The sequence below is a fragment of the Bufo bufo genome, chromosome 3, assembly GCF_905171765.1.
Source record: "Bufo bufo chromosome 3, aBufBuf1.1, whole genome shotgun sequence".
NCBI lineage: Eukaryota > Metazoa > Chordata > Amphibia > Anura > Bufonidae > Bufo > Bufo bufo.
In genome coordinates, this window is record NC_053391.1 from 219,380,343 (window position 1) to 219,396,992 (window position 16,650).

Genomic DNA, 16,650 nt, shown 5'->3' on the forward strand with positions numbered 1-16,650 from the left:
GGATAGGCGGGCACAGAAGCTGTGCTTGCTCGATCAGTACAGGGGCCTGGCTGCTGCTGACGGCCCCTGCTATAACTGCTGATGCTGGTGGCTTAACCCCTCCAAACCATTTAAAGAAGAAGGGGGCTCCCTCTCTCAATCCATCAGCTCCCCAAGATGCGATCACGGGGTGCCGATCGTTGATATAGCAGAACGAGGCCTTATAAAGGTTTCCAGGTGTAAAAAAAAAGCTATTACAAAACCATTTCTTTGTCACCTTGCCTCCCAAAAATCATATCACGTGATCAAAAAGTTGTATGTACCCTAAAATCATCCCCCACAAACAAGCCTTCACAGAGGACCATAACCAGAAAAATATGGTAAGTAATGAGTAAGGCCCCTTTCACAAGAGCAAGTTTTCCGCTCGGGTGCAATGCATGATGCGCCCGCGATGAATCCGGACCCATACATTTCAATGGGTCTGTGTACATGAGCGTTGTTTTTCACGCATCACTTATGCGTTGCGTGAAAATCGCAGCATGCTCTATATTCTGCGTTTTTCCTGCAACGCTGGCCCCATAGAAGGGAATGGGGCTGCGTGAAAAAAGCATCGCATCCGCAAGCAAGTGCGGATGCGATGCGTTTTTCACGGATGGTTGCTAAGAGATGTTGTTTGTAAACAATCAGTTTTTTATCACGCGCGTGAAAAACGCATCAATGCGCATTGCACCCACGCGAAACAAACTGAACCAATCGCAGACAAAACTGACTGAAATTGCTTGCGAAATGGTGCGAGTTTCACTGAACGCATCCGGACCTAATCCGTCACGGTCGTGTGAAAGGGGCCTAACACTGAAAAAAAATCTACTCGATCAGGTGAATGCCACAAAAATTTAGAAAAAATTGCCAGAACAACCATTTTTTTTCACCTTTCCTCCCGAAAAAACATAATATTACAAATCTTATGGTACCAATGAAAATGTCACCTCATCCCGCAAAAAACGAATTCACACACAAGACTATTGCTAGAAAAATTGGTCTCAAAAATGGTAACACGAAAACAGTTTTTTTTTCTCCCAAAAATTTATTAATTGTGTAAAAGTAGCAAAACCTGAAAATAATATACAGAAAATTGATATCTCTGTAATCATACTGACCAGCAGAATAAACATAACATGTCATTTTTCCTGCACGGTGTACACCACAATAACAAAAAGCAATGGCAGAATTGCTGTCTTTTCTTTATCCAGCTTCCAAAAAAGAAAATTGATCAAAAAGTCGTATGTATTTCAAAATAGAATCAATGATGATGGCAACTCATTCCGCAAAAAAAAAAGCTCCCACACAGCTCAGCGGAGAGAAAAATAGGAAAAGTATGGTTCTCAGAAAATGGCTTTTCAAATTGAAATTTTCATTTTGCACCATCTAAGGGCTTATGCACACGACCGTGTGCTGGCCGTTCCGTGCATTGGGGACCGCAATTTGAATGGGTCCGTGATCTGTCCGCACCGCAATAAAGTAGTGCATGCGCTCCGTGGGCTTCCGTTCCGTGCCTACGTTCCGCATCTCCCGGATTGTGGACCCATTGAAGTGAATGGGTCCGTGATGCGGGATGCACACGGCCCGGTGCCCGTGTATTGCGGACCCGTCGTATGTGGGCCACAATATGGCCACGGCCGGGCGACGGCCGTGTGCATGAGCCCTAAGGTGCATACGTTTTTGCAAAACACCTGTGGGGTCAAAATGTTTGCTTGGTTTGTTAATAAATACTTTAAAGGTGCCCCATACCTTGTGCCCAGCATGTGCTTACTTTTCACACTGGACACAACGTATCGGGCACTGAATATCTATGTAAAAATTGCAATTTTGACTGCCTTATCTGCTGTGTATTAGGTTTTGCAAAACACCTGCGAGGTCAAAATGCTCACTACACCCCTTGGTAAATTCTCGGAGGGATGTCGTTTATCGGGTGATCATTGTTTCTGGCCAGCAGATCGTGCAGTCTAAACAGCGATCTGCTGCTCATTAGCCATGATTCTGTATGGGGACGAGGGGTCACAATAGCGATCCCCGGTCCTCATACAGTGAAAAAGATCACTGCATGTAAATGTGCGTCTCCATCACGGAACGAGCAGCCGACAATCGGCTGTTACATGGGGACATGTAAACCCGCCTTTGGGCCCCCTGCACACGAACCGCATGCTTCCCGTTGCCGCATTTGCGGATCCGCAATACACGGGTGCCGTTCCGTGGGCATTCCGCATCACGGATGCGGATCTATTCACTTGAATTAGTCCGCAAATCCGGAGGTGCGGAATGGTGCGGAACAGAACCCTACGGAAGCACTACGGAGTGCTTCCGTGGGGTTTCGTCCCGTACTTCCGTTCCGCAAAAAGATAGAACATGTCCTATCTTTTTGCGGAATGGCCGGATCGCAGACCCATTCAAGTGAATGGGTCCGCGATCCGCTGGCCCACGGACTGTGTTCGTGCATTGCGGCCCGCATGACCACGGGGTGCACACGTTCGTGTGCAGGGGGCCTTAGTCTGTGACACATTAATAAATCTATGGAAGCAGGTGGTAGCTTAAGAGAAAAATGATACCAGTCATGATAAAATATTTCTGTGTATTTGGATTCATCTTGCCTGACGATGATTCTAGGTAAATTTGCTAGCGCTCAGTTTGCCTATTTTGGTGCCAATGTGTACTTAGCGCTAAGTTAGCAGTGCTATCTCCATGGGCTAGTCTCTTCACATCTGCATCTTGGCATGTCACTCCATGGACCCTACTGACTGACATCAGCTCTGAAGGGGTTTCGTTGTTTCGATCTAAAGAATTGTGCTGCATGTTGCTTTTTTTCTTGTGAAGTGGCAGAACTGCTGACGGAGGACGACAATGTGAACAAAGCCCAACAGATGAATGTTTCACATTGGGACTTTTAGCATATAACCTATTGTCTGGGGGCATCTGAAGAATGAGACTGCTTTGCGGGTACAATTTGCATCAACGCCTGCTCTTGAAAAATCATATTTTCGAAAAAATTTCCAGGGACAATGCAGACAACATGTCCATTCTTTGTCTACTGTCACAAATGTATAAATGACTAATCAAACAAAATAAAAAAATTATCTGTCTGGCTTCTCCACTGATGGTGGCAGGACACCTCACAATCACCTCAGCACATTAAAGGGTGTGATGTCCAGATGGGACAACCCCGGGGCTCTCTCTGGCTCACAGTCTGTCATATATAATAGTATACAGCACAGCTTCCTAGTACGTCACCACAACAGCTGACTAGTAGTTCCGGGTGGACCGTGTTTCCAGGGGAACAGCATTGAGGGACGGACCAAACATGGCGGCCCCCAAGGAATGATTCATGCTGCCTGTGGACACCGGTCCATCCTGCTTCTTGTCGCGGTCTTCATAGTAGACTTCAGTCATGTTCGCCAAGCCCTTCAAAGTGAAGTCCAACACGGCCATGAAAGGCTCGGACAGGTGACGAGCGCCACTATGGCTCCCCTCCGCGCACGGCTCCCCTCCTATAGTACATATGTCCTCAGAGGATGGGTATTTCTCACCCCTCTTCTCTGACATATAGGCTTCTCCCCTCCCCGCACGGCTCCACTCCTATAGTATATATGGCCTCAGAGGATGGGTATTTCTCACCCCTCTTCTCTGACATATAGGCTTCTCCCCTCCCCGCACGGCTCCCCTCCTATAGTACATATGTCCTCAGAGGATGGGTATTTCTCACCCCTCTTCTCTGACATATAGGCTTCTCCCCTCCGCGCACGGCTCCCCTCCTATAGTATATATGGCCTCAGAGGATGGGTATTTCTCCCCCCTCTTCTCTGACATATAGGCTTCTCCCCTCCGCGCACGGCTCCCCTCCTATAGTATATATGGCCTCAGAGGATGGGTATTTCTCACCCCTCTTCTCTGACATATAGGCTTCTCCCCTCCGCGCACGGCTCCCCTCCTATAGTACATATGGCCTCAGAGGATGGGTATTTCTCCCCCCTCTTCTCTGGCATATGGGTTCTCCCCTCCCCGCACGGCTCCCCTCCTATAGTACATATGGCCTCAGAGGATGGGTATTTCTCCCCCCTCTTCTCTGGCATATAGGCTTCTCCCCTCCCCGCACGGCTCCCCTCCTATAGTACATATGGCCTCAGAGGATGGGTATTTCTCCCCCCTCTTCTCTGACATATAGGCTTCTCCCCTCCGCGCACGGCTCCACTCCTATAGTATATATGGCCTCAGAGGATGGGTATTTCTCACCCCTCTTCTCTGACATATAGGCTTCTCCCCTCCGCGCACGGCTCCACTCCTATAGTATATATGGCCTCAGAGGATGGGTATTTCTCCCCCCTCTTCTCTGGCATATAGGCTTCTCCCCTCCGCGCACGGCTCCCCTCCTATAGTATATATGGCCTCAGAGGATGGGTATTTCTCCCCCCTCTTCTCTGACATATAGGCTTCTCCCCTCCGCGCACAGCTCCACTCCTATAGTATATATGGCCTCAGAGGATGGGTATTTCTCCCCCCTCTTCTCTGACATATAGGCTTCTCCCCTCCGCGCACGGCTCCCCTCCTATAGTATATATGGCCTTAGAGGATGGGTATTTCTCCCCCCTTTTCTCTGGCATATGGGTTCTCCCCTCCCCGCACGGCTCCCCTCCTATAGTATATATGGCCTCAGAGGATGGGTATTTCTCCCCCCTCTTCTCTGACATATAGGCTTCTCCCCTCCCCGCACGGCTCCCCTCCTATAGTACATATGGCCTCAGAGGATGGGTATTTCTCCCCCCTCTTCTCTGGCATATAGGCTTCTCCCCTCCCCGCACGGCTCCCCTCCTATAGTACATATGGCCTCAGAGGATGGGTATTTCTCACCCCTCTTCTCTGGCATATAGGCTTCTCCCCTCCCCGCACGGCTCCACTCCTATAGTATATATGGCCTCAGAGGATGGGTATTTCTCCCCCCTCTTCTCTGACATATAGGCTTCTCCCCTCCCCGCACGGCTCCACTCCTATAGTATATATGGCCTCAGAGGATGGGTATTTCTCCCCCCTCTTCTCTGACATATAGGCTTCTCCCCTCCACGCACGGCTCCACTCCTATAGTATATATGGCCTCAGAGGATGGGTATTTCTCACCCCTCTTCTCTGACATATAGGCTTCTCCCCTCCACGCACGGCTCCCCTCCTATAGTATATATGGCCTCAGAGGATGGGTATTTCTCACCCCTCTTCTCTGACATATAGGCTTCTCCCCTCCACGCACGGCTCCCCTCCTATAGTACATATGGCCTTAGAGGATGGGTATTTCTCCCCCCTCTTCTCTGGCATATAGGCTTCTCCCCTCCCCCACACCACAGCAGTGAAAGCCGCCCGTTTTTACTAGCTTTTTTGGGGATGGCTGTTGTATTGTTATCATTTATCTAGATTTGTTATAGAGAAGTCTGTAGGAGAATGTCTGACACCCCCCAAGCATGCTGGCATTAAAAACAAAAAACGCAACTGAAGTCTCTTAAAATGCCACTCCAAACTTTGCTAAAAAAAAAACTGACTTAGGTCCAGTTGACACCAAAGGGCGTATGGCCATTAAAGGTGTTCTCAGATCTTTTAATATCGATGACCTATCCTCAGGATATATCAGATCAGCGGGGGTCCGACACAAGGGTCCCCTGCCGATCAGCTATATGAAGGTAAGGCACGTGTCACTGCTGCTATGTCGACACGTGCACGCACAGTGCCTTCCCTTCATACAGCCGGGTGTCGGACTCCTGCTGATCTGATATTGATTACCTTTCCTGAGGATAGGTCATCAGTATTAAAGGGTTAGTGCAGCCTGTTTGTATTGGGTGGAGGTCCGACACCTGGCACCCCACCGATCAGTTTGAAGAGGAGGCAGCGCTTATTACACTGCACATCGTGTCGCTGGCGGTGCAGTATAATTACAAGTGCTCATCCCATACAAGTATTTGTAATTAGGCTAGCATCCAAGACGACGTGCAGTGTAATCCTGAAGAGGGAGTAGTGCTCACATGTATGGGGCCTTCACTTCAACCAGCAGATCGGCGGGTGGGCCGGGTGTCAGACGTCCACCCATCAGATATTAATGACCAATTGGTCGTCCATGTGTACTGGCTGCACAACCCCATTAAAGCAGTGACTGTGCCCAAAAAAAAGGGCATTTTCTCTGTTGGGGTAGTTGCCGATATAAACCGAGCAGCTTTTTGGCACAGAATCTGGTATGTGAACGTGGCCTTAGTTTGAAACCACCATGAGGCCATTTGCACATGAGCATGTTTAGTCCGGGCAACGCACTTTGTGCGATGGCTGCGTTTCCTGGACAGAACTTCCCCTCTTATCCCATGTCACAGCATCATTATGATTTATAATGCTGGATATTCCTGCCTGACCACGGGGTCTCCTGTACAGAGCTCATGGCCTTAAAGGGATTCTGTCACCTCCTTTTACCCTATAGAGATGCGGACATGCACGGCTAGATCGCCGCTAGCATGTCCACAATATACCTGTCCCATATCTCTGAGTGGTTTTATTGAGTGTAAAAAATGATTTCATATATATGTAAATCAGCCTGGTAAGGAGCCCAAGGGGCTGTACTAGCCGTTCTGGAGCCCAGCCACGCCCCCTTGTGAAGGAGCCCAGCACCACCTGTATCCAGGAATCTCCTCCTTGCTCACAAAGTCAGATTGGCATAGTCTTGCTGTGCGCGAGCTTGCGCAGTTCCTTCCCTGAAGCTGATACCAGCACAGGGAAGGAACACTATGCTGGCACTGTGCATGCGCGAGCTCGCGGCGATCACGCAGGGCACTGGCTCTTTTGTTTATCATAACACTTCTGCCCTGCAGTGTGTTCGGTGACGTCACCGGCTCTGATGGGCGGGCTTTAGCGCTGCCCTAGCCGTTTTACTGGATAGGGCAGCGCTAAATCCCGCCCATCAGTGCCGCTGACGTCACCGGGCTTAGCGCAGGGCAAAGGAGAGCGTCGGAGCATGAACTGCTCCGATGCTCAAGTCAGGGGGGCTGCCTGGGTGAAAATGGAGGGATGTCCAGGTTCAGCTCTGAACCCGGACAACCCCTTTAAGTGAGTACCGTCAGTAGACTTATGGTCAGACAGGAACTTTTAGAATCAGAAGTCATTATGATGCTGTGAGTTCGGGTTAGAGGAGCAGTGTTCAGTCTGGGAAATCCAACCATAAAACTGACCTAATGCACATTTCAGCGGAACGGAACTACAGATGCGCACAGCGAGCGGTGTGCTGTCCACATCTTTTGCTGCCCCATTGAAATGAATGGGTCCGCACTCGTTTTGCTAAATTGCGGACTTACGGTATTTATACGGTCGTGTGAATGAGCCCTAAGGCCACATGCACACGACATTTTTTTTGGGCGGTTTTGGACATTCATTTCTATAGGACCGCAAAAAATGCAGATAGCACACGGATGGCATCCATGTGGCCGCTCCACAAATGATAGAACACGTCCTTTACTTGTCTGGCTTTTCTGTATAGGGACTGAGGAAAGTGCTGGATGCACACGGCCGGTATCCATATTTTGTGAGTATTAAATGCATACAGTCATGTGCATGAGGCCTAAGGGTGCATTCACATGTGACTGAAGCACTGCGGATTTATGTGCATGAAATCCTCTGGACACCAGCACTGGTGGAAGTATTGGGTTCCCTTTTCAGTTTTCCCTGCACTGCTGACAGCCATTTGAATGGGTCCGCATTGTGGTTTCATGTATAGCTGTGGTCAGGGGAACAACAGACGAGAGGAGAAGCAGGGTCCCTTCATTCTTATGAACAGTAGGGGCCTCAGAGATCAGATCCCCAGCAATTTTCTAGAGATATTCCATCACTGTATAACATGGAGAAACCCATTTGAGTAGATGTAAACTTTTCTTGGCTCCTTAAAGGAAACCTGTCATCCCTTTTATCGTGTCCCAACTGAGGATCCTGTAAACTGCTGGGTCACTTACCTGACCAGTCATTTCTGGTAAACACCTCATACATATTCATTGTTTCTGGGCAGCAGATCACTGTTTACACAGCACCATCTGCTGCCCTGGTTTAATGTTGAAATTGGGTGCTAGGAAAGCAGGTTACCTCTGCTGAGTAAGGTGTCGGAAAGCAGGGGCAAGCCCACAGATAGCAGACCTATAAGATGCCAGGTAGCAGAGAAGCACAAGCCAGAGTCAAAGCCAGGAGAGACGGTAGGAGCCAAATCAGTAGACAAAGGGTTAATCCAGAATGGAACCATAGAGTCTAAGGCCCCTTTCACACAAGAGAGTTTTCCGCGCGGGTGCAATGCGTGACGTGAACGCTTAGCACCCGCACTGAACCCTGAACCCTTCTTTTAAATGTATCGGTGTACAGTTCTGCGTTGCATGAAAAGCGCAGCATGTTCTATATTCTGCGTTTTTTCACACAGTCCTGGCCCCATAGAAGTGAATGAGGCTTCAGTGAAAAACGCATGGCATTCGGAAGCAGGTGCAGATGCCATGCGTTTTCCACTTCATTTATTTCTATGGGAGTGCTGCAGATTGGCGAGAGCTGTACTCGGCTATCTATAACGCTACCATAGAAATGAGGAGTGATGATGTCCATTTCAGGTGTCTCCATGGGGTATGGGACGCCCATTCTCGTTATCCGTGGGAGTCCTAGAGTTAGAACCCCTACTGATTCTGTGGGTAGGGTATAACTTTCTCTACCCTTTTAAATCCCCGCCTGGCTCTGGGATTGGACACTGATTGGCTTGGAATCCAGGCTCGCAGATAGGTTGACCAGACAGGGTTTGGCTGATTGGTGTAACAACCGTCCTAGATCTGCCGTACACTGGATCATAACTGGATAAGTTCTTGGCAATGGAGTGGGACATTAACCCTTCATGTTATGAATAAATTAAAGAAAAAAATGTTAAAATTGCTGCCCCCCCCCCCCCAAAAAAAATGTCAATTTGTTATACGTTAATACATTGTAAACATATGCATCCCAAATTGGTTCCTACAAAAACGACAAATTGTTCCTTAAAATTCAAGATCTCATACAGCTACACAAAAAAAAATATGACACAGTATCTACTGAATTATACTGACCGCATTATGTCATTCAGAGACACACAGAATTATAAATCGGTATAATGCCGTGCAGTGTCCAGAACGGTGATTCGCGCTCATACACGAAGCGTGATTTCCCCACAGGACACACTCATCTGAAAGAGGCCGAAGGGCTTAAAGTGCACTTACTGCTCCTGAGTTGTGTGACAACTATGTCTATTTGAAACTTAAATTCAAAAGCTAGGGTAAAAAAGTGACACTTTCAGGCCATTTTTTCCGATTTTGCTGTGTGTTAGGGAGTTAAATGCCATGTGGTTTTTAACAGGAGAAAGCTGCGAGCCGACGCCGGCTCATCGTTCCCTGCACTGAGCACCGACAACCTGTCTGACCTAATGCCGCCCAAAGAAGAGCTGAATGTTGTAAAGGTGTACGCTCACAAGGGCGAGTCCCTGTCCATCTACGTCCACAGCAAGAATCCCATCTGGTTTGAGTTGGAGAGAAATCTTTATCCAACAGGTAAGAAGGACTTTCCATCTACTATGCCGCACACCAGCCACCTTATCGGCTCATGGCTACTTTTCCTTGAACAAGTTCTGATAAATCTGCCATATTAAGGGTATCTATAAATGTATTGCAGATAAGGAAAGTGACCCATGGTTCTACAGTGGTGACTGTTAGATTTCCACATAACCAATCCTTTTGCTCACAGCAGGATAATGCCTCGTGCACACAACTGTATCTGTTTTCCATTGCGTGCATTCTGCAATTTCCCGTTAAAAACTGCTATTCTTGTCTGCAAAATGGGCAAGAATAGGACATGTTTAATTTGTTTCTTGCCGGACGGCGGAACAGACACATGGATGTGGACGGCATCCGATCCTCAGAAAATATGGATTGGACCAAATTACGGTTATGTGCATGGCGGCTTTGGCAGTGGCACATTCACGTATAAGGGGGCCGTGAGGATTCTGCCGAGGGTGCCTCCTATGTATAGCCAGCCTTTGCAATAGTCTGCTTAGAACTTGCTGCATCATGTGATCAAGTGTCTCTCTTCAGGATATGGGTACATACATTTTGCTGCGCTGATCATACCCTAGTATAGGTGAGAACATTTTGACAGAGCCCCATGTACCCGGCCTATTACAAAATGTCCCCTGGCCATGGTATGCTAATGCACTGCTTTGTAATGCTTATGTGGCCGTGAGTTGTATCCAAGGCTGGAGGGCAGATGCATGACGGTGAGCTTTTCCTGTCAAACTCAGCTCCGTATAGCTTGTGAAATCTTTGGATTTCTCTGACTACATAGTGCTGATGTCATTAAAGTGCATGGGAATTATGAAAGGGTTACATAAGGCATCATCACCTATTAACACACTTATTTTTCTTGTCGAGGCTCTGATGGACTACCGGACTGCTGGCCATTAATATAATTTTTTAAATATATTTTTATTTATTTTACGCCCTTACGGTATAGCACTGACATATTCCGCAGCGCTCTACAGACATTACTGTCCCCAATGGGGCTCACAATCTAAGTTCCCTATCAGTATGTCTTTGGAGTGTGGGAAACACGGGGAGAACATACGAGCTCCATGCTTGGAGTTGTCCTTGGTCGGATTCGAACCTAGGACCCCAGCGCTGCACTGCACCACCAGTGCTAGCCACTGTGCTACCCCTATATTTATATATCCATCAGGCCAATCCTCACAGTCAACGGAGGCTATAGCATATCATAAATGTCCCTTTTTGCAGGTAACTATGTTTTTTACGCAACTATATATATTTATCAGCATTAGGCCTCACACACACACGACCACCAAATACGGATGCGGTCCGTGTGCCATCTGCATTTGTTTTGCTGACCCGTTGACTTAAATGGGTCCGTGGTCAGCATTTTGAGGACATATTCTATCTTTTTGCATAACGGACATACAGATGCGGAAAGCATCCGTATGTCCATTACGTAAAAAGATAGAACATGTCCTATACTTGGCCGCAAAACACAGACCATGGACCCATTGAAATCAATGGGTCCGCAGAAAATACGGATGCAACACAGACAGTCTCAGTAAATTGCGAACCCCAGTTTGGATAGGGTTGTGTGTATGAGGCAGTAGATCAGTGTTATTGTGGCATTTTGGCAGATAGCTGTAAGTAGTCGCTGTGTCACCCATGTTAATGAATTTAGAGTTAGGAAATAAAGGTGTGTATATGATTACAATATACTAGCACTGCCGCACCCTTCCTGCCTCTTATTGCTTTATTTCATATGGGAATAGGAGATTTAGGGCAGAGCTTTTTGTATAGGCACGAATGTCCTTCTTGCACAGGCCGATTCCCAGACTCCCAACCATTTGGTCCCAGTATTTGCCTAATCTTTGAGCAGTTATTATAGCTGCATTCACATGGAGCAATATCTCCTCTGTATGGGAATGAATGGTCACCACTGCGATCGCTTGTCCCCATACCGATTCATTGTTTGCCGGCAGCCCAGCGCCGTTTACACAGACGATCTGCTGCCTGCAAACAACGATGTGCCGCATAAAAGATGTGATCACCGATGAGCGAGAATGTTCTACGAACTACGCTCACTCCTGACAATTGTCCCAGCCTATGTGAAGAGGCCTTAAAGGGGTGTTCCAAGATGTTACAACTTATGTTCTATCCTCACGATAGCCCATCACTATCTATTGGCAGGGGTCCAACATTCCTCACCCCCGCCCATCAGCTGTGTCCACTTCGTAGTGCAGCGCTGCTGGGGGGAAACTGGCTCCATTCACTATGCAGCAGATGGAGGAGTGTAGCTACGGCACCGGAACTGATGGGTGTCGGACCACCACCAATAAGACAGGCCATCACTTGTAGAATCCTGGAATTCAGCTTTTAAGTCCTACAGTATATGTCTCTCTGAATCCTTCCTTTACCTCTAGTGCCCGCGAACACCGCAGTATAAAGGTATTCTGCATGGATTTTATATTCTGGTGAAACAAGCATGTTCAGTATTCCCTGTGGAAAAATCAGACATGTCTTCTTATATCTAAGAGGAGACAGTAGTGGACCACCACTAGATGCCTTTACTATGGTCTCACATCAACGGATGTTTCTAAGCATCTGAAAAAGAACACAGTCAGTGTTAGGTCAGTGATTGTGAGCCCAAAGCAGGTGCGTTTCAAAAATACAGAACAGGAGCAGATCTCTCCATTATACCTTCTCTTTGTAGGATCCACTTCTGGTTCTGGCTAATAATCACTGATGGAAATCACTGACTGTGTGCATAAGGGCTCATGCCCTCCGAGACATGCGGTCCGTGAGCGGGCCATATGTCCCGGAGCGGTATACATCGTGCGCACGGGAGCGCACAGCATCATAGGTTACTACGATACTGTGCGCATCGGGCCGCCTGCGGGACTACTGTCCTGCACTCATAAGATCATGCAGCCCGATGCGCACAGTATCACAGTAAACTATGATGCTGTGCGCTCCTGTGCACACGATGTATACCGCTCCGGTACATATGGCCCGCTCACGGACCGCATGTCTCGGAGGGCATACGGTCGTGTGCATGAGCCCTTAGGCCTAACACATGGATTTCTGTGACGGATGTGGGTTAGTCCAGTTCAGTGGGGCCAATCAACGGATATTCTGTGCAGAATGCCCAAGAAAATTAACATGTTCATTCTTCTCACGGATGAAGGTTTTCCACAACGTGGACAAATATCTGCTAGTTTTCTTTCCAGAGCATGTGAACAGGGTTCCAACAACCCCATCCACATGCATTAGAGGTGAAAGCTGGCACACAGCTGTGGGCACTGAAAGAAGAGAGCTTTGACCTACAGCAAGCGTCAGTGATGAGTATCCTGCATTGTGAATCTTCAATCTGTTTGTTTCTGCAGTGTACACTCTATGGACCTTTCCAGATCTTCTCCCCGCTTTTACCACTTGGCCACCGGTGCTTGAAAAAATGGCTGGAGGAGCAGGTAATGGATATGTATTGTTTCATGTCCCTAGACAATGATCTGGAGTAACATGCAGAATGAATGTGAATGTGACAACCGTTAGTGCCATGATTTCCAGACAAGGTCTTGTTATCAGACAGATACACCCTGACTGGGAATGTGAAGGGCAATTCCCTAAATTATTAGGCATCAAAGGGGTTGCCTCACTTCAGTAAGTGGCATTTATCATGTAGAGGAACTTAATACAAGGCACTTACTAATGTATTGTGATTCTCCATATTGCCTCCTTTGCTGTCTGGATTCATTTTTCCATTACATTATACACTGCTCGTTTCTATGGATACGACCACCCTGCAATCCATAAGCGGTGGTCATGCGTGCACACTATAGGAAAAATCACTGGCCTATTTGGTGGCCGGGACCGTGGGAGCACACACAGGCTACTGATTTTACCTATATTGTGCAAGCACGGCCACCGCTGCTGGATTGCAGGGTGGTCCTAACCATGAAAACGAGCAGTGTATAATGTGATGGAAAAATGGATCCAGCCAGCAACAGAAGCAATATGGATAATAACAGTACATTAGTAAGTGGCTTGTCTTAGAATTTTTTATGTAGAGGAAGCTATTTGCTGACGTGAGACAAACCCTTTCATGTAAAATTGTGTTCAGTCTTCAGTGTAGTCTGCTTTAAGCAAGAAGTCGTTTCTAACAAGAGGCCGTCATACTAAAAGTATTGCAAAAGGAAAAGTGAGGTAATTGCTCATAGCAGCAATTTGCATGGCGGTATTCTTGCTTGTGCCGGCTTTTGGAAAATGGATATGGATCTGTTGCGGTTGTCAACTGCTTCACATTTCCTTTCTATTTGTGCGGCATTCTGATGAGTCCAGTTTGTCCCCATAGAGCCATCATTCATGGAAATAATGGAAGCTGTACAGATACACAGGCAGTTTTACCAGTTACTGGGGGCATCTGGAGTGCTGAGCTTCCAGGAAATTGTCATTTGTTTTTCCCATAAGCCATCAGACCATTTGTTATGTTGGGACTTCAGAGGATGAAGTTATGGCGACTCCACTGAAAGATAATGCCAGAAGATACCAACATTTCATCACTTGCAAGGGACGACACTAAGGTGTCTGTCTAAAGAAGTGGTGCAGGTTGGCGCATCTGGGGTTTCAACACTTTTTTCCAACATGCTTGACAAGCGGATGTGGCTTAGAAAGTAGGTGCGCAATTTTGCATAAAAATTTCGGCACAACTCTTGCATAAAATTCTCTCTCAAAGTAAGCCATCCAGTAGTTGTCAGAGTCATCCAGCCTGATGAATCTGGTGCAAGTCTAGATAGTCTGCCATCTATAGGATGCATCTACTGAATTATACTGACAGCATTATGGCAGTACAAATCAGTTAACCCATGTGGTCCTGTGAAAGCAGTGTCCACACGAGCGTGTTTTCTGCACTGGACATTACCCTTAAAGGAGTACTCCTAAAATAGAATCCTCATATTTGTCCATTAGACAGGCGTCAAAAGGTGGTGCTGGTGGAGGATGCCTAGGGTGGGACCTTCCACTAATAGGCAGCTTTCACACCTCAGTATTACAGTCGGTATTTGGCAACTTGGAGCGAGTCCAAAACATTGATTGAATTTGTTTCCTTTAGGGCTTGCTCACACGACCGTATGCCTTTTTCAGTGTTTTGTGTGCCGTTTTTTTCGGATCCGTTTTTTCATTATTTTTTTTTTTCAGTAGTGGTTCCGTTCCGTTTTTCAGTATGGCATGTACAGTATATATTTTGATAAAAGGGAATATGTCGCACTAGAATGATCAGGGAACAACGTGAGGTGCACCAACTTGCAGATCACCAAGTCTGAAAAAGGGTTATAATATATAAATAGAGGGGCACTCTCTAAAGCAATGGGAACAGTGGATATTGGTACATAAGAATTTTATTGGCATCTCTAAAATATGTAGTTCAGCGTTAATATTCAATTGATTCACAGTGTAAATTACATATATATAGCAGCATAGATGGTAAAATGTGCATGCTAAAACACCATTGTGAATAAATATACGGATAAAACGCAATTGGCATTTAACAATAAAAGGTAGCAATCCAACAGTAAAAGTCAATCAATAAAATCGATAGAAACTTAGCATCCGAAAATATCAAAAAGTTTCTTTAAAAGCTCTGGATATCCACAGATAGTAATAACAGTCCAGTCTCGACTATTTAAAACTCCAGTCTCAGGTCTCGATTAACAGCACTCCGATATTAAATCTCGATTAATTTGTAGCTATACACAGAGTGGCGTCCCACCCCTTAGCCTGAGACAGCGGCGTCCCGCTGTAATTTTCAAAATGCGATCGCTTAAATTTCTAAGACAGTTCGATCTTACCCGGAGGATTTTCGACAAAGATCTCCTACCCTCGTCTCGATGCACCTGTTGAATGTATCGGTGCTTCGGTCCCGAGGGCTGTTTGTTCCTCGAAAGAATCCCACGCCAGCGCCGGAAGTTCACGTGATCTCGCTGAAGGTAAGCTTCCCTTGTCCAGCAAAGACCTCCTACAGCGGGCGTTCTCAGGGTCTTAGCAATATTAAAGTTTTCACCTCCAAAATCGATCAAGAGTCTCAATCCCAAATGCGGGAGTCCGTTTACCAAACGCGTTTCGGGGTTAGAACAGTTGACCAGGGTAGGAGATCTTTGTCGAAAATCCTCCTGGTAAGATCGAACTGTCTTAGAAATTTAAGCGATCGCATTTTGAAAATTACAGCGGGACGCCGCTTTCTCAGGCTAAGGGGTGGGACGCCACTCTGTGTATAGCTACAAATTAATCGAGATTTAATATCGGAGTGCTATTAATCGATACCTGAGACTGGAGTTTTAAATAGTCGAGACTGGACTGTTATTACTATCTGTGGATATCCAGAGCTTTTAAAGAACCTTTTTGATATTTTCGGATGCAAAGTTTCTATCGATTTTATTGATTGACTTTTACTGTTGGATTGCTACCTTTTATTGTTGAATGCCAATTGCGTTTTATCCGTATATTTATTCACAATGGTGTTTGAGCATGCACATTTTACCATCTATGCTGCTATATATATATATATATATATATATGTAATTTACACTGTGAATCAATTGAATATTAACGCTGAACTACATATTTAGAGATGCCAATAAAATTCTTATGTACCAATATCCACTGTTCCCATTGCTTTAGAGAGTGCCCCTCTATTTTTATTCATATCATATACAGTATACAGTAATTGCATAGAAAAAATTGGGCTGGACATAAAATTTTCAATAGATCGTTCCGCAAAAACGGAACGGATACGGAAGACATACGGAGTACATTCCGTATGTGTTAGGCCTCATGCACACGACCGTATTTTTTTGCGGTCCGCAAAACGGGTTCCATTTTTCCGTGATCCGTGACCGTTTTTTCGTCCGTGGGTCTTCCTTGATTTTTGGAGGATCCACGGACATGAAAAAAAAGTCGTTTTGGTGTCCGCCTTGCCGTGCGGAGCCAAACAGATCCGTCCTGTATTACAATGCAAGTCAATGGGGACGGATCCGTTTGACGTTGACACAATATGGTGCAATTTCAAACGGATCCGTCCCCC

General features: G+C 46.5%; 1 protein-coding gene across 1 annotated transcript in view; it reads left to right on the forward strand.

Moving 5' to 3' along the window:
* Nucleotides 1-3,325: 3,325 nt before the first annotated feature.
* The window catches only part of EIF2D (eukaryotic translation initiation factor 2D), a 50,836-nt gene continuing 37,511 nt past the window's right edge, over nucleotides 3,326-16,650 (forward strand). Inside the window, exons 1-3 of the mRNA XM_040423951.1 lie at nucleotides 3,326-3,474; nucleotides 9,394-9,584; nucleotides 12,962-13,045. Of these exons, the coding sequence (XP_040279885.1) occupies nucleotides 3,419-3,474; nucleotides 9,394-9,584; nucleotides 12,962-13,045 (331 nt within the window). The 5' untranslated portion in view covers nucleotides 3,326-3,418. The remainder of the gene's footprint in view (nucleotides 3,475-9,393; nucleotides 9,585-12,961; nucleotides 13,046-16,650) is intronic.